The sequence below is a fragment of the Neomonachus schauinslandi genome, chromosome 10 (genome assembly GCF_002201575.2).
Source record: "Neomonachus schauinslandi chromosome 10, ASM220157v2, whole genome shotgun sequence".
Taxonomy (NCBI): Eukaryota; Metazoa; Chordata; class Mammalia; order Carnivora; family Phocidae; genus Neomonachus; species Neomonachus schauinslandi.
Genome location: NC_058412.1, coordinates 126,647,139 through 126,670,012, shown reverse-complemented (window position 1 = coordinate 126,670,012; position 22,874 = coordinate 126,647,139). Strand labels below are relative to the sequence as shown.

Genomic DNA, 22,874 nt, shown 5'->3' with positions numbered 1-22,874 from the left:
CTAGTCTTTTTTGGATAGACATTTAGGTTTTTCCCAGTGTTTTTCTGTTACAAATAATGTTGTACAAGGTTTTTTGTTTTTGTTTTAGATTTATTCATTTATTTGAGAGAGCATGCATGAGGGTAGGAAGAGAGGGAGAGGGAGGATCTTTAAGCAGACTCCCCGTTGAGTGGGGAGCCCTATGCAGGGCTCGATCTCATAACCCATGAGATCATGACCTGAGCTGAAACCAAGAGTCAGTTGCTTAACTGACTGAGCCACCCAGGCGCCCCTTTTGTATGAGGTTTTGAATAATCTTGTGCATTATATTAAGGAACATGAAAGAAAACCAAACAACTTCGTGAGGAGGGAGAGTACCAGAGAACATATTTTGGGGAAAAAAACTAATCTCTTTGGCAGTTCTGCTCAATTGGTAAAAAGGAATTGCTGAACTTTTCTTAGGAACAGGTTAGTTCAGGGAACAACATTTGGGGTTTCTCTCATAAAGGAGAGGGAGCTAATGTAAGAGAAGGGCTTGGAATCCCATATCTCTGCTTCCTTGGGCACAGCCTAGTTCAGAAGATTCCATTGTTTAGTGTCCTGACTTACTCACTTACTCACATATTGGTTGTGCATCATCTGGGTTCCAGACACACTCTTCTGGCCACCAGGGTATAGCTCTTTGCCCTCATGGAGCTCACATTCTTGTAAGGGTGGTAACAGTAGACAAGACAAGTAAGAAAATGTGTAGTATGTCAAATGGGAAAATAAAGCAGGGAAGGCAGATTGGGCTGCGTGTGTATGTGCATGTGTGTGTGTTGGGGGTGTGTGCGTATTGGGGGTAAGACATAGATCTTCATGAGTGGTCAGGAAAAGAAAATCTTTCTTTTTCTCCTTGTAGTTTGCCAAGGCAGATGTAACAAACATGAAGAATACACATGTGTGGGATAAAAAAATTATGAACTCTTTAAGTATATAGGATCTTGTAATTTTGTCTTTTCCTCAAATTACTTTGCTCCTCATCTGGGATGTCAGATCTCATTATCTTGTGAGGAATTTTTATGAGTCAGAGTCATTTATTAATGCGTGTGTTCGAGTGAAAATCATTTACCTGATTCGTATGGATATGGGGGCTGACCAGAATTCTAATGGAGAGAAGAGCGTATGTCTTCTGGTTGGGAGACCCAGTGACTCGCTCCCACAAACGCTCCAGTTAAAGCCATGGCCCAAGGCTGCTTACATTGGCACCTGGATGGAAATTTCCAATTATGCAAACCTGAATGGGGCTTACTTTCCTCCACTACATTATGGTCGTAAGAGATCCCTCAGCCCAGATACCGGGGCTAGATAATAATTATGGTTTCTCATGAAAGTGTAAAAAAGTTATTAGTAAGCCTGAATTAGTAGTAAATGTTATTTTAGCATTTATCACCCTGCATTATAATTTCTTGTTTGTGTCTGTACCTTACTGTGGCCTAGTACTGCCTGTAAAAAGTACCCAGGAAAGCAGGTGCTCTGTAGCTACTTATTGACACGATGGAGGACTTAGCCACTGTGTGCCAATTTAAATTAGGGTTTTTTAGGTGTGATTCAGCCACCATTGATCAAGATCATATTATTGGAAAGTACTGTTTTCCCAAAAGCTCATCAGAATGTTAGGGAACACCTCATTTCACCTCTCTCTGGTTTTTGACTTTGCTGACCATGTGACCTTGGGTAAATGACTTCTGTGTCTTCCTTATCTAAATAAAAAAATTGCGATGATATCTATCTCACAAAGATGTGAATTTTAGATGAGATAATTTAGATTGAAAGCAATGTGTGTGTGCATATGCACTTCCTAGTTTAGGCCAGAGCCATACGCTAAATTTAGTGACAGGACTTTTAATGGGGTCATTTGTAAGGTCCTATAGTTTGAGCTATATAACCAGCTGCATGAGCACAGAAGAGGAAGGGAGCAGCTTTAGCAGCCCGTATCTGGAAAGATTGAGGATTTTTGACTCCAGCAAGCTTCATATGAATCAGTGTGGTGTGACTCCTGTTTATCAATGACAATTCAGTAATTCCCAGGTGATTACCTGCAGGTAATGGAAAATTCTAAATTCTATTAATAGAAATACCTAAAACAGAATTTCCCAAAGTTCTGCAGAGAATCACTTGTTGTTGCCAGTTATCATCGGAGGAAATGGGGCTGGTTTGGGAAGTGGCCGGTTTTAGGTAATTGAACATTGTTGGAGAATTTCTTTGGCCTTATGTTACCTGCATTGTGAATCTCCAAGAGGGGTGAGTGGACCACTTTGTAACAGATGGAACAGGGCTGCTGGTGGTCCTGCTTGTTTCTGAGCCCATCAGACTGCACCCGGACCGTTTCGTCAGCATGGCACCACCCTCTGTCAAGTGTAGACTGCTGGGCTTGTATCCAGAGGCCAGCAGCCAGGATGCAGAGGGGCACACAAAGGAAGTAGGGCTTCCTAGCCTTGAGGGGCAGGAGAAGGTTATTAGGTGGGTCGAGGTGAGGGTGCAGGGAGATTGAAAATGCTGTCCTTGGCTATCCTAGGTGGGGGAAAGGGATTTGACTGTTCGGTCAAGAGGTGGAATGAGAACCAGTGGGTAAAAGTGATTGGGAAACATTTTGGACCGAACCCAAAGTAGGATTTTCTAAGAAGATGGCTGTGTTTTACATACTGACTCAGTCTTCTTGGAAGGCACAGTTTTGGGGTTGGTGTGGAAGCATTAAATGGTGGTGAAAATCCCATCCAATGCTGAGTCTGTGAATTTGTGATTATTTTCTTTTGTTTGGCAAAATTTATTTCCTCGGCCTTTTATTTTTTTCAGAGTTGTGCTAATTCCTGTAGATAATCAAAAAAAGCATTAATAGGTGGTTTGTGTACGTTTGTTAGTTGAATGGCAAGACCAACATGTGAAACAGTTGTTAGCCAACTAAGATAAAATATAAACAAGAGGCAAAATTCTGATAATCTGTAACAGTACCACAGAAATTCCAGAAGAGGAGGACTGAAGAAGGATGTAAACGGGGGGGTTGAAAGTTTAATGAGATTTGCATGGCAGACAGGAGAGCAGAAGCCCCCGGATGGAAGGCTTTTGAGCAGGAGCAGTGTGGATAAATCTGTAATTAAGGAAAATCCATCTGGCAGCTTTGTGGAGGAGATAAAGATTGGAGAGCTGGCTCCTTAGCAGTAATCGTGTAAGCCATGTGGGTTCCTGAAATCTTTTGAGGGAGAAGTTGTGGCTATAGCATGGATGAGCAAGGTCTTAAAGCTTAGTCCTTTGAGCACAGGTACACCTGGTGTAGGGTCCATTCTCAGCTGACCTTGGTGAAGCTGCATGGAGAAACTGAAGCCTAGAAATGGACTGTAAGTTGAATAGTATTACTTGTCTCTTAGGAGAATTATGAGAATTAAATGAGATAATAATTAAGTGCTCAATGAATGTTACTCATGGTTTATTATGTAGCTGAAGTTCTCTAGAGCCATGGTTCTGGAAATGTCCTCAGACCCCCCACATTGGTATCACTTGTGAGCTTGCTACAGGTGCAAGTTCATGGGCCCCACTTGGGATTCCAGATCAAAGAAAGGGAGAGGGGCCCCTGGGTGGCTCAGTTGGTTGAGCATCCGGCTCTTGGGGTCCTGGGATCAAGCCCCACGTTGCACTGTATGCTCAGTGGGGCATCTGCTTGTCTCCCTCTCCCTTTACCCCTCCCCCTGCTCTCTAAAATAAATTAATAAATCTTTAAAAAGGGGAGGAAGAATTTAAAAGGGGCCAACAACAGTGTCCTTACAGAAGATAAACGTACCCAGAAGACTGAAATTTAGGGGAAGGGAAGTAGTATGTTTTTTGCAGGGCCCAGCTAACAGCCTTACATGCAATGTTTAATGAATATTTGTTTTCATATATTTTTTTAAGATTTTATTTGAGAGAGTGAGCGAGAGAGAGAGCGAGCACATGAGCAGGGGCAGAGGGAGAGGGAGAAGCAGGCTCCCCTGCTGAGCAGGGAGTCTGACGCAGGGCCTGATCCCAGGACCCTGGGATCATGACCTGAGCCAAAGGCAGCCGCTTAACCTACTGAGCCACCCAGGCGCCCCATTGTTTTCATATTATTGAAGATAGCTGGTTTAGTATTATGTTGGGGATGGAAGGAAGATTTCAGGGCAGTTATATACAGTATGTATAATGTACATATTCTATAGCCCAAATGATAAAAAAAATACCATGAAACATTAGAAATTTGATATTGGATGGAGTTTAAATCTGTTTAGGGATATTTCTAGACTGCCTACCTCCTGTGACCTGTGCTGTCTATCTGCTGTAGATAAAAACTGGGATGTGACTCTTGCTTTCAGAGGCTTCACAGAGTTACACATTTTTAAGAACTTGAAGCTGTCTTTTCCTATAACTTTCCTGGCCATAGAGAATAAATATTCTATCTGATCTCTTCTCTGCCGCTGTCAGAGGTTAATGTGTGGTTGTCTTCCAGTCAGTCGGTGCAAGGCCTACTTGGAAACCACTTCATTTCTGAAAGCATTATAGACATTAATTTTTTTTTGTTTATTATTTTATGGCTCAGGATATACCTTAGAGATCATTTAAATCCTTTGCAAGATTTTATGTCCCTGTTTAATGTGGGCCACCTGGGATTTTCATGGACAATTGTGCCAGTTGGTCTGTCCTCATCCCCAACCCTGTCACAGTTTAAGCACCAAACAGAGTAGCTTGAAATAAAGTAAATTGACGTCTGTGCTTCATCCATTTAGTCATTATTTACTGCCTATTGTGTGCAGGACACTGTGGATAATAATGATGAAGTGGTGTCAATAAAATATGCCTCGTGGAAGAGCCAGGACAGCCCGAGGCCTCGTGTATCGAGCCTGGCAGAGTGGCCCAGGCGGTTGGTAGCGTACCTGCCTGGGGCCTGGTTGGACGGCAGCCAAGTGTTCAGATGATCTCCAGCACACACCGGAGTTTGGATGTGTAAATGTGCCACCCCTGAGGGACACCCCTCTTCTACAGTGGTGAAGAGAAAAGAGGGTAGATTAGAATGGCTGGTTAAGAAGTTGTGTTTTGATGGCACGCCTGGGTGGCTCAGTCTGTTAAGCGTCTGCCTTCAGCTCAGGTCATGATCCCAGGGTCCTGGGATCGAGCCCCATGTCGGGCTCCCTGCTCAGCGGGGAGCCTGCTTCTCCCTCTTTTAAAGAAAGAAACCCCAAGTATGTGTGTTTGTTTTGTTTTGCTTTAATGATTGTTTTTGAATTCACCTCTTTTTCCCTCCCCTTCTGTTTTCCGCAGTGAACACCTACCTCTTCATGATGCAAGCTCAAGGCATTCTGATCCGGGACAACATGAGAACAATTGGTGCTCAGGTTTATGAGCAGGTGGTTCGGAGTGCTTATGCCAAGAGGAATAGTAGCATGAATGACTCAGGTATATTTTTAGTAAAGAGGTGATCTGATTAGAATGTCTGCTCCCCACAGAGGTAAATTTGGTTCGAATAATTATTTTTGTTGGAGAAAAGTGCATTGTAAAAGAAGGTTTGGCTGAGTCTTACCTTATTACTAAAAAAGAGACTCTTGCAAAATGAATCCTTGTTCGTTTTGCTAACAGTATATTAAGGGTGGCCAGATGACTCCAGTTTTGCTCCTAAGACTTTTCAGGGTCGGGGAGGTAAGAAATACCTTCTAAGACCCCGTTTTTCAGTGCACTAGCCTCCAAGAGGGTACCGAAATTAAGCTTGTGTTTAGGACACAAGCAAAACAGGAGCACCAAAAGCTGTTTCTGGAAATACTTTGATTTCAAAAAAATGTTCCACACAGCCAGACTTCCTTCTGCTTACTTACTCTGGGGTTCAACACTGTGGGGTGGGTTGGTTGCCTGGGGTGGTGGTAGTGGTCCGTAGTGTTTTCAGAGCAAATCTGGCCCTGGTCGCCGCACTGGGAGAGTTGCTTCAACTCTGTTCTTCCCGTTGGACTCTCCTCAAATTTGGTCAGTCCAGTAGGACTTGTTTACCTCGTTGTTTACGGATGCTTCGAGGCTTAACAAATTTCTACTTCATAGTAATCACGGAATCTCGGACAGTCTCCACAAATTAAAAAAGCAATTTAATCATTTACCTGGTTTACCTTCCCTCGTCAGGTGTGGTTTTCATCCTGTGGTTTAATTCCAGCTACGTGACTGAGTTTGGTGGTTGGAATCATTCAGTTTTGCAGAAAGCTTTTCAGACTATTTAGCTAAAGACAGCAATGACAGACACAAGAGTGAACATTTCTGCCTTCTCAATCTTTGGAGCTTTTACCTGTGGCTTTTATTATCTTATAAGCACTAATTATATAAAGAGGAAAAAAGAACACAGAGGTTAGATGGCTTGCCTAACATTATATTAAAGAACTTGTTCCTCACTCATGGTTTTGACTCTAACTATTTTTATAAAGGCTAAACACGGCAAGTGCTTCACCTTTGAAAGCTATCTTTTTTGTCTCTCTTTTTAACTCCTCCAAAAATTGAACATAGGAAGTATTTCCACATGGTTAAATGGGACAGTCGTGCGGCTTCTCCTGTCTGGCCAGGGATGATTTTTATTTAAAAAATAGATCCTGGGATTTTATTTTGCTAAGCATTTATGATTTGCCTTTTATTTCTTTAACTGAGAACTGGTGTGCTTTCTTGTGGCTCTACTGATTTCACTCAAGCCTAGTGCAGTATTATAAAATGAGTATAGTTTAAGAAATACTCTTTCCTCTTTTCTTCTGTAGTAAGTTCTGCAATTGTCCAGAGCTCACTATAGAATATGAAATTGCTTTGCAAACATTGCAAATGAGAATTCTGTGGTGCTTGGGATCTCAGGAGAAAGCATTGTCTCTCAAAGGGAAATGGAATCCCTAACTGACCACATCCTCGTTTATCTTCAGTCTGCCCTGCTGGCCGACTTAGCAACAAAGGAGTATAGTTAGCAAACTGAAGCTTTAATACTTCCTTTCTTCTTGTTTGCAAAGAGCAAGGGTTTGAGTTTTCAGAGCTTTTCGGCCAAATTGTGGCTTCAGGGGACAATTACTTGAGCTCTGACCCAGACCTGGAAGAGGAACCGGATGAGCACCTGAAGTCATGGGAGAAGGCTGAGCACACTTTTGTTTCTTCATTCATCGTGTGTGGCATTAGGTTTTGCAAACAATCCCCTCACACATTGTCTCCCTTGACTCCAGCATGGCCCTGTCGGGTAGGCAGGATTTTATGTGACTTCATTTCTTAGGTGTAGTACAGATTAAGGGGGGGGTGGTTTGGAGTGACTGGGTCATGTGTTCCCTGAACCCCGCCCCGAACCTGCTTGTCATCGTGTGCTGAAACTAGGGAGTCCTTTGACTGCTTCTCCAGAGCTCTTTCCCCTGATGAGTCAGGAAAAAGGAACGTTTGTGCTGCCGTGACATTTATCCTGTCCAAGTGTTCATGCCTCTCCAAGGTCAGATGATGCTAGGACTTCCATCTGGGCATTTGGTGAAGTAGTCTGTCCTTTCTCAGAAGTTAGAGGGGCGCAAGCAGGATCCCATCCCTCCACAAGCACAGGATCTCACTAACTCCCCCACGGGTGGTTGTCCTTGAAAACCAAGCACTAAGTGAGTTGTGCCCTTGGAAGGCATATCCAGGAGGGACCCGTTATTATTTGACTTAGCGTGTGTTTATTTTCAAATTACCATACACTGTAATAATTTTTCCCAGCATCCCTCTGGTTGGAATAATCATCCATTTTGTGTTCATGGTGTCTATTTCCCTCATAAATTGGAAGTCTTTGCCATCAGGCTTTGCTATCATGTTTGCTCTGTGCTGGACACGTAACTTGCATTGCCTCGTGGACTTGTCAGGAACTCAGTAGGGTAACTGCTGTGTCCCCACTGGATGAGAGTGTGGAGGCACCCAGGAGTCTCGGCCGGGGTGCGGCTGCAGGGTTGGGCCTGCTGACCTCTGGATCCTGGCAGCGCCTTCATGGTCTCTCCCGTCTGCGTAGCCCTGGCGCGTTGTACACTGCCTAGCGCGTAGGCCATCAGGAAGTGGTTTTTGAGTGCGTGAGTGAATAGATTTAACAAGAAAACATTTTAAGTGTTGTGACCTAATTCCGAGATTACCATCTTAATTGGCTTCTGTGTTGTTGGCACATCCTTGGGGAGTGGGTATTAAAGAGGAAATGTTATTTCATTGGTGGTGTATCCAGTGAAAACCCACCATTTTTATTCATTTCGAAGCAGTTCTCTGCCTGGCACCTTCAGAGAGGGCACGCTGGACCTGAAGCTGCTGAGATAATTGGGTGACTGTCATTTCTGACCCGACCACTCCCACCAGCAGCCACCAGGGGCTTGACAAGGATAGCAGGACTGAGGTGGTCCTTGAGCTCTGCTGCCCCACCCTGGACACAGTGCTGGGGGCACACACCCACATTCAGTGGCCTTCATTAGGCCAAGTGTAGCTGAAAAGCTCCGTGTGACATAAGTAATGCTAGCTTTCTTTACCCTTGAAAGTTAAAGTGGTGATTGTCTAATAAGAATGCAGTTTAGGTGGGGCGCCTGGGTGGCTCAGTCATTAAGCGTCTGCCTTCGGCTCAGGTCATGATCCCAGGGTCCTGGGATTGAGCCCCACATTGGGCTCCCTGCTCTTCGGGAAGCCTGCTTCTCCCTCTCCCACTTCCCCTGCTTGTGTTCCCTCTCGCTGTGTCTCTCTCTGTCAAATAAATAAATAAAATCTTTAAAAAATAAAAAAAAAAAGAATGCACTTTAGGGAATGAGGACTGTGAGCCAGGAAATACACCTGATGTGATAACCTAGAGAAGAAGCTTCTTGTCACTGAAAGCCATGTGGGGTATGAGATCGGGAATCCGCAGAACTTCCTGTGAGCAGTGGGGGAGATGCTCAAAAGAATATTGGCATCAGAAGAAAACTCCCACTTAGGTTTTTTTTTGTTATGTTTATTTATGTTTTTTAGTAATCGCAACCCCCACAGTGGGACTCACGCCCACCTGAGATCAAGAGTTGAACATTCCTCCGACTCAGCCAGCCAGGCGCCCCCCCAGGCACTTAGTTTTATAGTTAAGGCGAGTGGTTGGGTGGCCTGTCCTTTCTCATCCTTAAATATGAGTTTACAGGTGCCCTTCTACCTGTAACTTTCACCCAGAGGGAGATTTCTTACCTCTATACACACGTGTGTATGCACATGCATGCAAACCTTCCCACACCTTCGGCCCCAACTCTCTTGTAGTTTACATACTCAGAAAAATGTTCTCTTGCCCACATCCTTGGAAACAGGATTGTTGCCATAGGTGAATAAAGTGAATAAAGTCATTGCTAGGGTGCTTTGTAATATAGTCAATGAGCTAGATATTCTTACCCTCTTTCCCTCTGGTTTTTAGGTGCTTAGTCCATAGTCTTCCTTACGTCCACTCACCCAGCAGGTACAGGGTCATCCTTAGGTGTGCTAACTTGTGAAAAATGCTAATTTTATTTTATAGATATTTGTTCTGATGACATCATTCTAGCATATATAAGTTTGCACATTTTCCAAGCAGAGAGGGAAGTGTTTGGTCTTTTCTCAAATGGAAGGGGAAGGTGGTGGTCCTTCCTGGAATCTCTTGTTCAGCATTTCCCAGTCCCTGCCCCACTGGATTTGGTAAGATAAGGGAGAAGGCAGATTTTTGCTACCCCTGTGTATTGGGGTAGTCAGGTCAACCCCAGTGCATCTGAAAACCCCCGCCAAGGTGGGGCTTTAAAAAATACCAAAGCCTGCACCCCACCCCCAGAGGTTCTTGTTTAATTAGTCTGGGAAAAAGCCTGGGCATTATTAGGATTTTTAAAAGCCTCGTAGATGATCTAATGTGCAGGCGTGGCTGCTGAACCATTGGTGTAAAGCAAAGTTGAATCATCAGGCCATCTGAATTTGTAGGTAGGAAGGATGTCTGTTGATTTTCCTTTTTATAAATGTAGAAACAGTGCCTTCTTTGCCCTTCTACCTCCCTTACTGGGAGGACATGTCCTGATTTAAAATAGATTACACTTAAATTAAAAAATAAAGCCATGGCCATAGAAATTCAGCAGGCTCGCTTTATTCTTGCAGCTCCTCCCTCGTTCAGTAGGGACACGCTGAGGAAGAGGAAGAGGAAGGGAGGGGTGCCTGGCCGGCTCTATAGGAACATGCGACTCTTGATCTCCGGGTTATGAGTTCGAGCCCCACGCTGGGTGTAGGAATTACTTTAAAAATAAAATCTAAAAAAAAAAAAGAAGAGTAAGAGGAAGGAGCTGTCACTGGGACATGCCCATTTCTGGGCAGCTGGGGAGGAGAGCTGGTACCCCACAGAAACCATGCAGTGTTACCAGGTCACGAGCAGTTAATTTCCTCTGCCTCTTCCACTTCTTTAAAAGGTTTCTGCTGGTGAGAAAGCAGATTTCAATTGCATTTTTATGTAAAGAATTTAAAATTAGAAATGAGGAAATGAAGGTTTTTGTTGGGGAGGTTTTCCCCTCGAGGTGTAGGGCAAGGCTACTGCCACTTGGAAGTTGTGTGTTTGTGGGGTCTATAAAAAATGATTTCATTAATTTAGTAATCAGAAGAAAAGTAAGTGGTGCTGATTTTGTCTTGTTTTGTTTTATGCTGGTTGTTACTAGGCTTAGTAATGTTTGAAGGGAGTAGAAAAGGCTTTATCTGTGTCTTCACGCAAACCCCCAAAGGTAGGATCATTGAGGCTAGAAAGTGTCTTGTCTCTTCTACATGTTAGTTTTTTGCTTTTGTTTTTATTATTATTTTTTTAAGATCTTTATTTATTTGACAGAGAGACAGCGAGAGAGGGAACACAAGCAGGGAGACTGGGAGAGGGAGAACAGGCCTCCCACTGAGCAGAGAGCCCGATGTGGGGCTCGATCCCAGGACCCTGGGATCACGACCTGAGCCGAAGGCAGACACCTAACGACTGAGCCACCCAGGTGCCCCTGTTTTGGTTTTTTTTTTAAGTTTTATTTATTTATTTGACAGACACAGCGAGAGAGGGAACACAAGCAGGGGAGTGGGAGAGGGAGAAGCAGGCTTCCCGCCAAGCATGGAGCCCAATGTGGGGCTTGATCCCAGGACCCTGGGAATCACGACCTGAGCCAAAGGCAGACGCTTAACTACTGAGCCACCCAGGCACCCTGTTTTTGTTTTTGTTTTTACTTCTTATTTCCTGTTTAGGTTGTAGTTCTAAGGCTTGGTTCTGTCATTGCCCAGAATTATTATTCTCTTCTTCTGTGGCTTTTTTTTTTTTTTTTTTGCTTATGAAAATGCTATTATAATGCCTCTGGGAATTTCTTCTCTTTCGGAGGCAAATGTAGTTACTGTGATGCTATTTTGGAGCAGCTTCTCCCTCCACACATGTGCATATCTCAAAATACACCTTTTCTAGTACACATGAAAACTTTTCTGAAAGAGAATCATTTGTATATTTATACACATACACACATACACATACATAATTAAGAAGCAAAATCAGAATTATCCAGAGTAATGATGAGTATTGGAGGTTCCTGACATAGGTTTTTGAAGTGTTAATACCTTCAAGAAGGATCAATTTAGGACAGGTTTGCATGTATAAACCGAGGACTTTTGGGCTAATTTCTGCATAAATGTAATTTTGCCTTTAGGGTTTATGCCGGCTCTGATTATGTCTGTCTAATGCAGGCTTGGTGTTTTTTCGGGAAAGCTACCACTGAAAAGGACAGAAAGCATTCTGTTCCTCTCCTCCCCTGTTAAGAGACTTAATCCTCTTCCAGTTGACTCGCACTGAGTTGTATCCTGTGGGCCCTTGTAGAGCAGACAGCGTGTGCCTGTATGAAAGGATTCACCGTATTTATTAGCCGTGGATTCTTGGAAACCCTCTCACAGTGTTGCTTAAAAAATATCTGAGTTGAAGATTGTAGAATTCTCCGGTGCAAAAACGAGTTTGGATAGGAAGTTTTCATTTTCGTAGAATCTGCATGAATCCCAAGGGGATTGGTGAGAGAGATTTTAATACTCTGAAAAAACAGTACAGTGTACTGGAAAGATCACTAACCCAGAGTTTAGTTGGGTCTCTGTTGTACAGTAGCCAAGTCTCCTTATGCCAGTTGTGAATATGGTGCCTTGGTTTCTTTATCTGTAAAAAAAATAAGAAGTTGGAGGGCCCCCTTCATGCAGATTCCCTAGGAAGAAGGCATCCGCTTCACACTCTTAAAGCCCCACTAAAATGACAGTAAAGAGGGGGTGTGTGCGCGCGCACACGTTTGCATGCATGTGTGTGTGTTCAATGACATAAACCCCAGAGAATGAAGAGAACAAGAAGCTGGAAGTCGGAAAGCAGACAGACTAGTGATACAGGGCTCAACAGAGCTAAGAAAATGGACTGCTGATGTGGCCGCAGGGAAAGCCACTACCACCCCGGAATCCCCCAGAAGCTCAGGAATTAGCAATGTCACGTACTTCTGCAGATAAGAATAAAAGTGGCAACTAAGATAAAAATTGGTTGAAAGCTATTTAAAAAGCAGTCAGATACCCAGGTCCTTTCCCCATCCTGGCAGAGGACTAGAGACTTGATCACCCTCAGGGATGGTGAAACAGGGGCCCCTCAACTTGGGGGCTCCTGGCTTGGCCTAGGTGCCCCCAGCCCCTTTCTTCTCTTCTGTCCCAGTGTGCTTATAGCAAGGACTGCACCCTTCTGGCAGGAGGTTAGAATAGAGTGCTCTGGGGGCACCTGGCAGGCTCAGTCAGAGCTTGCGACTCTTGATCTAAGGGTTGTGAGTTCGAGCCCCACGTTGGCGGTAGAGATTACTTAAAGAAAAAAGAATAGCATTCTCTGGGGAATCTGATTGGACCAAGAAGACCCTAAGATATGCTAGAGGCTTCCAAACCAGACTTCTGGCCAGAACACTCTATAATGAAGAACCTCAGTCTAAGCCCTTCCAGTTAGCTGGTTAGTGCCCCACTCTTTTTTTTTTTTTTTAAAGATTTTATTTATTTATTTGACAGAGAGACAGTGAGAGAGGGAACACAAGTAGGGGGAGTGGGAGAGGGAGAAGCAGGCTCTCCGCTGAGCAGGGAGCCTGATGCGGGGCTCAATCCCAGGACCCTGGGATCATGACCTGAGCCGAAGGCAGACGCTTAACGACTGAGCCACCCAGGCGCCCGAGTGCCCCCCTCTTAAATATTAGTAGGTGACCAAGGAGCACTGTGCTAGGGATCAAAACAAACAAGCCTCAGCAAACTGAGAGAACAGGCTATGCTGGGAGAAGAAAATGCGAAACAGCTATCACGCATTCTCAAGGGTGAGGGGAAAAGAATTGCAAACATGCAAAAAGAGTATATTGTAAGAAATGAATATTCAGAAAATAAAAAGGACTTTTTAAAATTAAAAAATAGCATAAGTGAAAATTAAAAGAATGGCCAGGGGCGCCTGGGTGGCTCAGTTGGTTAAGCGGCTGCCTTAGGCTCAGGTCATGATCCTGGGGTCCTGGGATGGAGCCCCGCATCCAGCTCCCTGCTCTGGGGAGTCTGCGTCTCCTTCTCCCTCTGCCCCTCCCTCCACTCGTGCTCTCTTGCTCTCTCTCTCAAATAAATAAATAAAATTAAAAAAAAAAAAAAGATTGAAAAGATGAGAAAATCAGAGGACCAGGAGGTCCAACATCTAACTCATGTTTTCTGTTCTCCAGAAAGAGATTGCAGAATACAGAAGGGAGGGAGATCATCACCACAGTGATACCTCTAGTCCTGCCCCCAAATTCTAGAACAGGAGGACATGAATTTCTAGACTGTAAAGGTCAAATGGTTAACACAGTGGGTGAGAATAGAACTCACAATAGAAATGTGACATTTCCTCAACCAAGAGAAAGTTCATCACACTTTTAGAAAGAAATTCCATCACCTTCACAAAGAGCCAGAATTGGAATGGCTTCAGAATTAACAGGTGTAGGTGGTGGCATCTAGAAGGCAGTGGGTAGCACTTGCCCAGTCCTCAGGGGGAGTTGTTTCCAGCCGAGCATTCTGTAAACCCAGCCAACCCATGAATCAAGTGAGAAAGAACAAAAACAGTCAGATGTACACGGTTTCAAAACCACTTCCCATTCCCCCCTGCTTAGGAAGCTACTTGGAAGATGTGTTCCAGCAAGAAAAAGGGAGACATTGAAGCCAGGCACAGTGAGGTTTCACCCTGGTGAGAGGTGAAGGGAGTCTCTAGAACGTTGATGAGGGGAGACCGCAGGGCGGCGTCTGCACAGCGGGCCCAGGGGAGAGCCGGTCTGGAAGACGAAGTTGAGAGAATGCCTGATGCTGGGGGACATCCTAAGAGCGACAGTAGTGGCAGAGGGCATGGTGTTGAGTTAGTCGTGATGCCATGTAAAACTAAGCATACAGAGAACCAGTCCCTTCAGGAAAAAACAAATTATGTGGGAAAAGAAAAGGAATTGTAACTTTGCACATTTCTCGCTATGAATAGTATCTATAGAATAAATACTTCAGTGTAAATACTAAAGATGGGCCGAACCACAGCGACCATAGATGTTGGGAGACAGGAGGGTAAAAGGGGGTATGTGTGGTGGGGGCAGGGGAGGGAAGGAAGCAAAATCCACAGGCCCCACAGTGGGAAGTCAGTGGGTAAGACTTAAGCATCTGGAACAGCTGTATAGGAAGTAAATACTAAAGTAGTTGGCTAAAAGAAATGAAACTAGTTCCTGTAGAGAGTAAGACATGGGGGGAGGGGGGTGCTCGTTGTTTTTTTGTTTGTTTTTAATTACCTCGTAGAGTTCTTCGACTGGACACTGAGTGCTTATAAAGCTGTAATAACAGTAAGAATAGAGACACTGGTTAAAATAGTATCATCTGGTTAACCTTTTTATTGATGGGTTCAAATTTTTAGCTCCAGTGAAGAGCTAGTCCAGAGTCCTGATTCTGCAAACGATGGTATCTAAGCAAAATGCTTTGGTAGGCCTCTGAGAGCTGCAGAACTGATGACCTGTGCCAGCCTGAGCTGCCTATTTTCTTCTCTCTCTAGATTATCCTCTTGACTTGAACCACAGTGAAACCTTCCTACAAACCACAACATTTCTTCCTGAAGACTTCACCTACTTTGCAAACCATACCTGCCCCGAGAGGCTCCCTTCCATGAGTGAGTAGAGCGTCCCCTGCTTTTCAAACTGACGTGTGTGTTTCTTTGATTAAAATGAAAGGGAGAGTATTCTCGATTTCTCAGTATGCCTCCCCTATGTGGAGAATAGAGCAGGGATTTGGAACTGGAAACAGGGATTACAAAAGCTACTTGTGTCCTGACCCTTCTTCAGCCCTTCTGCAAGGTTGCCTGTGTTCCTGGTGCCATTTTCTACCATATTTTTCAGTCTTTCCTTTGCAGGTACTCCCTTCTCGGTGACTTGGGGTCTGTAAGATGTCCTAGAGAAAGTACAGGCAACCAGCTTTATCTTTTAATATGAAAGATAAAATCCCACGCTGATTATAACTTGTTTGATCATACGACGAACGTGACTCCCTCCAAGTGCTGGTTCAGAAGAATTCTGGGGTCTTTTTCTCTCTTCATTCTTAGCGTCTCATGTGTAATCTGAAGCAATGGCAGGAAGCCCTTCTACCTTTTCCGTGCCTTTGGGCTTCTCGGACAGGGCCCCTTCTTCACTTAAGTCAGTGATGATAAGTGTTTGGGGTTTGGGCAGCATCACTCGGGATCACTGATGAGTGAATTGGGGCCCTGTGTCTGCTTGCCTCTGGAGCACGCAGAGAGGCTCCAAGCTTAGCCTCGCTCTTTCCTCCTTCCTCTTTGAGAAGTTCAACTGCTGTTCCACTCAGTCTTAATTTCTTGACTTGCTGCTTTGCCCAGTACTAGTGATGAACTGAAATGCAGGGAATTGCAAAGCAGGGGAAGCGCCTCCCATCTCTGTGAAAAACAAATCGGCTGAAAAAAAAAAAAGCATTGAACCTCCCTAGAGAGTGAAACCCTGGTCATGGCCGGGGAACATTCTGACACTTTCTGGTCTCTTAATTCTTTTTATTCCCCCCCACCCCAACTCTCTGTTCAGAGGGCCCAATAGACATAAACATGAGTGAAATTGCAATGGATGACATCCATGAAATCTTCTCTAAAGACCCAGCCATCAAGCTCGGAGGTCACTGGAAGCCTTCAGATTGCATGCCTCGATGGAAGGTAGGGTGTGGAGTCAGGCCCGAGGTGCTGGGAGGCCCACCTGGCCTTGCCATCCTTCCAAGGGTTCACGGACTGTGGTAATTCGTAATTTGCACGCTATGACCCGAGGCAGAGTATCTGCATTTGATGGAAACACTTCGGAGGCATGGCTTTCCTGAAGGACATTCTGTAGCCCCAGAAACATGCATCGCTCCGATGACTGAGCAGGACCCTTTTGTCTTCTTCGTAGGATACTGGCTAAGCAAGGGGGAGGGTTCGTAGGTCTCGTGTGCCACATTTGTAAAAGCCATCTTCACAAATTCACTGCTTCATGCCTTTTCCGGCATTGTTACTATGAGTTTAGTGCAACAAAGAGCGGAGCTATCCAGCCCGACACTGAGAATTGCTTAGTGGTTTTCTGCATGACTCGAAGCCATCAGTATGTGGATCTGGCTCATGACACTGGCTTAAGTCCATTCTTTTAGCAAGTTATTTGTTCAAGTGCTTCTTCTGTGCCAGTCCTGCAATGAGCAAGGCAGATCTGGAAATAGGTGGGCATTTCCAGCCCATCTCTGGGATGTCATATCAATTCAGTGACCAGCATTTAAAAAAAAATGTATATACATAAAAGATACATATATGTCAAGGTGCACTGCACGTCCTAAGGGGGAGTACTGTTTTGTGGGGTGCCTTTTAGTTGTGTGCGGGTCGTGGTGTAGAATGAGTATCTTCCTCTGGGATGTGGTCTGGAGTGAATCCATCCAGCGGGCCGACTACGTACACAGTATGGTGTGTGTAAGAACAAAGTCCACTTACAAGGGTCTCCCTGCCAGCATAGCTTTTCATTTAGTGGAGGTGGAAGACAAGGCAGCCTTCCAGAACGCCCCAGGGGCAGGCTGGTCACGATTCTGTGGCCGTGTCCAGCTACAAAGTGGAGGTTGAGGGGATTAACGGGGCGCCTTCTTTGCTGTGATCTTCTCCAGGTGGCGATCCTCATCCCTTTCCGGAACCGCCACGAGCACCTCCCGGTCCTGCTCAGACACCTGATTCCCATGCTTCAGCGCCAGCGCCTGCGGTTCGCGGTTTATGTGGTTGAGCAGGTGAGTGGCCTGTCCTTTCCTGTTCTTTCTGTTCTGAGACAGCAGTTCAGAGTGCTCTCAGCCAGTCCATCCACCTTTGGAGTACAGAGCCAGTGAAACTGCGATCTTAGGAGTGAGCTACCCAGAGGTGAGAGGAGGAGCAGAGAGCAGTTCTGGGCTTCTGGTTTGAGATGTTACTCAACAGGGGCAGACTTGAGTGAGTCCAGGACGGAACTTTGTTTACTCTTGAATCAAGGCCGCTTGTGTGGTGCTTTAGCCAGAGGTGATTTGGGTGGTGTCTTTGGCATCCAGACCCAGGAAATTCCCCTTAAGGTAAGGAGCCATGGGTAGAAATGGCCTTACTGTTCTGTCCTCCCTTTATGGGGCTGGATACTTGTCCAAATGCTGCGATAGGTCAGATGCCTGCTTTCATGACAGTCTTGGGAGAGAGGAGCTTGGTCTTGTTACCCTTCTTATTTCTAAGGAAATCGAGGCCAGATGTCAAGTGGCTTGCGAGGCAGTGAAGAGCATGCTGGCCAAGCCCACCTCTGGCTCGGTGATCTGTCCCAGTCAGGTTCATTAAAACTCTCCTTTAGGCAGGGCTGAGGCAGCGAAGATGTTGCTCCACGAGTCCTTTTAAAAATAAAGTTCTGCTGGGGCGCCTGGGTGGCTCAGTTGGTTAAGCGACTGCCTTCGGCTCAGGTCATGATCCTGGAGTCCCGGGATCGAGTCCCGCATCGGGCTCCCTGCTCAGCGGGGAGCCTGCTTCTCCCTCTGACCCTCCCCCCTCTCATGTGCTCTCTCATTCTCTCTCTCTCAAATAAATAAATAAAATCTTTAAAAAAAATAAAAATAAAAAATAAAAAAATAAAGTTCTGCTGCTTTTAGGTTGGCACCCAACCCTTTAATCGAGCCATGCTTTTCAACGTCGGTTTTCAAGAAGCAATGAAAGATCTGGACTGGGACTGTCTTATTTTTCACGATGTGGATCATATACCAGAAAGCGATCGGAACTACTATGGTTGTGGGCAGATGCCAAGGCACTTTGCAACTAAGTTGGACAAGTATATGTATCTGTGAGTATCATTTCTTCTGGAAGAGGTTAAATCTAAAAGGATGCTGAGAGATGCAAAGATGGCAAAATCTAATTAGCTCCACCCCAGCATGCATCGGCTGGCGAATGGATAAACAGAATGGAGCGCAACCACAGCACGGAATGCTATTAGGCAGTAAAAAGGGATGGAGTCCTGCTACATGTGGCCGGAGGGATGAACCTTTGAAAACACTGGTTTGTGAAAGAAGCTAGTTACCAAAGGCCACATGTTGCATGATTGTGCTCCTGTGACTTGTCCAGAATCGGCAAATCCATAGAGACAGAACAGTGGTTGCTTCGGGTTGCAGAGTGGGAATGAGGAGTGACTGATGGGTTCAAGGCTCCTTTTTGGGGTGATGAAAGGTATTAAAATGGATTGGGGTTCATGGTTGCACAACTCCATGAATATCCTAAAAATGATGGAATTGCACACTTTATAAATGGGTGAATCATTTGGGATGTTAGTTATGTTTCAGTAAAGCTGTTACGAAAACAAATCAACTCGAGAAAGATGCAGTTCCCCACAAAGGTCGATGCGTCTCAGTGCGTGGAAATGGTTGCAGGTGGTTAAGGGCAGTAGGCGCTGTGTCGTGTAGGACGTGGTTCTCCAGTGCCACGGTGGCCCTCCCCAGGGGAAGAAACCAGCCTTTGATTCCCAGATGATTCGAGCTGTGTGTCTCCTTCTAGGCTTCCTTACGCCGAGTTCTTTGGTGGAGTGAGCGGCTTAACAGTGGAACAGTTTCGGAAGATCAATGGCTTTCCGAATGCTTTCTGGGGTTGGGGTGGAGAAGATGACGACCTGTGGAACAGGTACTCCCCTCTTCCAGTTTCCGGGGCCTTCTAGAAATGCCACCTTCGGCTCCCCAGACCAGAGCCACACAGGAGGGATGGGGTGCAAGCCATGTAGGTAATGTGAAACGTCCTAGTAGCCCCGTTTAAAAAGGTTAAAAAAAGACTTTTTGAGATGGAATTCATTTTAGTGTAGTAATAAAACATGCCAATAGTATGTTTATCACAATATATCAAAAATAATATCATTCCAACATATAATCAATATGAGATGTTAATGAGAAACTTCACATTTATTGTTTCTCTTATAATATCTTTGAAATCTGCTATTATTTTACATTCATAGCACGTTTCACTGAAACCTCCCCAAACCAGAGGTCATGTATTAGTGATAGGTGTACACAGATTCATCTATACTATCGGATAAGGCTTGTATTACACAAGTTTGTGAGAACGATGCTGTATTTGAGTCGTGTAAACTAATCTTTTTACAGACTAAGTAAATAGTAACCTAATAAGGAACAAATAAGCAAATAAACAAATAAATATCTGTTGACTTTCTAGATGGGCTTTAAAAAAGAAAATTACATGTTGCTTTTTAATTACAAAGTAATACTTGCTGGTAAAAATTCAGATAATAAAGGTGCATAAACCAAAGGGTATAATTCTTAATCCCCATTGCTGTGCTGTCTTGTTCCCAGGAAGTAGTATTTTAACAGGGCTGTTTCTTTCTCTGCTTCTTTGTATTCATATACAAACAACCCAGACCCATCCCTTCTCCCCTCCCAACCATTTTAATACAGAGAGAGCCACTTCATTATCTTTAACAATTGCATGGTTTTCCTTTATGGAGATACACAGTATTTTATTTTAATCCTCTCCTGTCAATGAACATTGTTTACAATTTTGAATATCCTTGTTCACGTGTGCAAATAGCTCTTCAGATTAAATTCCTAGTTGTGGAACTGCAAAGTCAAGTAAATGCTCTTTTAAATTTGCATAGTTATCATCAGGATTTCTCCCCAAAAGAGATCGCAGAAAGAGTCCAAGCAGCGGTGCCTCAGCATTCCCGCTTTCTCACATCACCGCCAACATTGGTTATAGACAACCTTTTGCGTTTTGCTACATTTCAGCCCTTCAGCAGCCATGTGTGGCTCGAGGCTGCCTGTACTGGACAAAGGAGCTCCAGACAATTCTTTCTCAATCTGAGAGGTAAAAATGGCATCTCATCCTCTTAATTTGGGTTTCTTAGGAACCTAGTGAGGATGAACAGCTTTTCCATAAACATAACTGGTTTGACTGGTCCTTGAATCCAGTTGAGCTCTCCCAGGATATCTGTCATAATTCTCAGCTCGAGCTCTCCCCAGCTCAGCCGGAGCCCCCGGGCGCAAGAACAGGAGCTGTTTCTCCCCAGTGCCCTGCACAGTTCCCAGGCACACAGTAGGCGTTCTCTATATATTTATCAAATCAGAGCGAGAACACATTTCCCAGTATCAAAAGGAGAGTGTAATTTGGAGTCGAGAGGAGGATGTTGAAATAATATTCTCCGAAGTTTTAAAATGAAAATAGATTTCACGTAGATATCCAAAGTCTACCTCCATGTATTAATTATTTCTTACACCCCTATCAAGTTTCCAGTAAATCCAGCTTGTGAAATTCTGTCTTTATCACATTAAGGATAAATAACCAAATACCTCCTTAAGTTCTGCTTTCCTCCTAGTGATGTGAAATTTTACATCGAGATCAGAGGACATCATACAAATTAGTTCATCTCCCTGGTGATGGGGGAGGTGAGCAGAATCATTAAGTTCATAAGCAGGGAAAACACAGTGCAACTCTGACTTTACTGACTGGCTTTATAGTAGGTTGTGGACAGGAAAGGTGCTGTGCACTGGTGAGAAAAGCCTTTTTGATAGGACCCAAACAAGCCAGCGGAGAGAGAGTGCACACTCATCTCCTGGGGAATGCTCACTGCTGTACCTGTCACTGACAACCTGTGTCACACCTTACTCTCAAGAATTTTGAATTCCTTTTGTTTTTCAAAACTTCCTGGTATTGTAGACCTCTTTTCTCAAGCCATGAACTTACCCAGAGGGATGGGCAATTGAATATTCAGACACAGAAGGAGTTCTGTTGTTCAACTTGGGGTTTCTCAACCTTGGCCATCTGTGGTCATCTTTGGTACTTGATCATTTTATCTGAAAGCCCAATCTCTTTGTCTCGGACAGAGTACAGAATGCAGGCTACTCTGTGAGCCGGCCAGAAGGTGACACAGGGAAGTACAAGTCTATTCCTCATCACCATCGAGGAGAAGTCCAATTTCTTGGAAGGTGGGCACAATTTATTTATTCTTCTTACAAATATCCTTTATACTTTGCATTTCCACATGTCCCAGAGCATATCATATTGCAACCCCTCGGCTTATTCGCCTCCTCCTCTCCATGGTCCTGCTGTGGCTGCTTTATAGTTCCTAGATAGATTTTCATTTACCCGTGAGGCAGGCGTTTGTGTGAAATCAGATTATCGGTGAAAATTTTGATCGTAGATCTTTGAAGGAAATCACTCATTTGGCCTCTTAAGCTTCATGGTCTCCTCTGTAGCCTTCAGGGAGTTGGAGAGAGATCCACTCGGTCAAAGGTCCCTGTGTAACTTCCACTGACAGGACAAAGCAGAGTTGGCACCCTTTCTGCCTGCTCCAGTTCTGGAAGGGTGCCCCCGAGCTTCTTTTCGTGCGGGTGCACTTGATAAGGAAGTTCCGTACTGCACTAATTGGGGCATGTGGATGGAGTGACATCTCTGTTTTCAGGAGTGCCTTTTGTCTTGTTAACTGGGAGGAGGACTGCTCTCTGGACCACGAGGTCTGACTACATGAACTTTGTTGTCCGGGGAGTAAGAAGGCACTGAATGCAGACCCTGCCCTGGCTCATCTCATGTATTTTTTAATATCTTACCTCCCACTTCCCCCTTCCGTGACCTTACCTTGGGCAAGTCATGGAACACTGGGAGCCTTGGTTTCCTCATTTGCTTAAGGAGTGGTGCATTCACTGAAATGTCATAAGTAAAGCCCTGGCATGAAGTAGGAGATGTTTCTAATAATAACCTTCAGCAGGGAGCATCTGGGCGGGGTGGGCCGATCCCTCCGCCATGTGATGCAGGAGAGCTGTCCTGGGTTGTGGCCCCTGCTGTGGGCTGCCCTGCTCTGTCCTCTGCCCTGAGGAGATCGGGCCCTCACTCAGAGCCACCCCTCTGCTCTCTGCTCAAACAGGTATGCTCTGCTGCGCAAGTCCAAAGAACGGCAAGGGCTGGACGGCCTCAACAACTTGAACTACTTTGCAAACATCACATATGACGCCTTGTATAAAAACATTACTGTCAACTTGACACCTGAGCTGGCTCAGGTGACCGAGTACTGAGATGAGGAGACAAGCTGTGTTTGCTTTACCCACCGCCACCAAGAAAGCCACCTGGGGAGAGGTCTTGGGGCTCCACGCAGGACGAGAATAGAAATATGGTGTCTGATGAAGGATCACAGGGTTTGAGGAGAAAATGTGAACAGAGTACACGCACAAAATGCCTTCACTGTGGCTGGGAACGTCCTTCATCAGGACTGGCTTTCTGTTTTCACAAGACGGACGTCGGTCCTGCTGCTTTTCTCCCCTGGTCTCGAACCCCAGCATCCCGTCCCAGCCGGGCTCTCCAGAACAGGAACTGACATCTGCTGTGGGTCCTGGCTTCGAGCCCGTTCCTACGAATGGCCTTTGGAGCT

At 44.9% G+C, this 22,874-nt stretch overlaps 1 protein-coding gene across 1 annotated transcript in view; it reads left to right on the top strand.

The window, feature by feature from the left end:
- Positions 1 to 22,546, top strand: part of B4GALT5 (beta-1,4-galactosyltransferase 5) — a 71,780-nt gene extending 49,234 nt beyond the window's left edge. The window contains exons 2-9 of the mRNA XM_021685922.1: positions 5,284 to 5,418; positions 15,014 to 15,127; positions 16,044 to 16,168; positions 17,131 to 17,247; positions 18,115 to 18,302; positions 19,007 to 19,129; positions 21,337 to 21,438; positions 22,374 to 22,546. Of these exons, the coding sequence (XP_021541597.1) occupies positions 5,284 to 5,418; positions 15,014 to 15,127; positions 16,044 to 16,168; positions 17,131 to 17,247; positions 18,115 to 18,302; positions 19,007 to 19,129; positions 21,337 to 21,438; positions 22,374 to 22,521 (1,052 nt within the window). The 3' untranslated portion in view covers positions 22,522 to 22,546. The remainder of the gene's footprint in view (positions 1 to 5,283; positions 5,419 to 15,013; positions 15,128 to 16,043; positions 16,169 to 17,130; positions 17,248 to 18,114; positions 18,303 to 19,006; positions 19,130 to 21,336; positions 21,439 to 22,373) is intronic.
- The last annotated feature ends 328 nt before the right edge of the window (positions 22,547 to 22,874 follow it).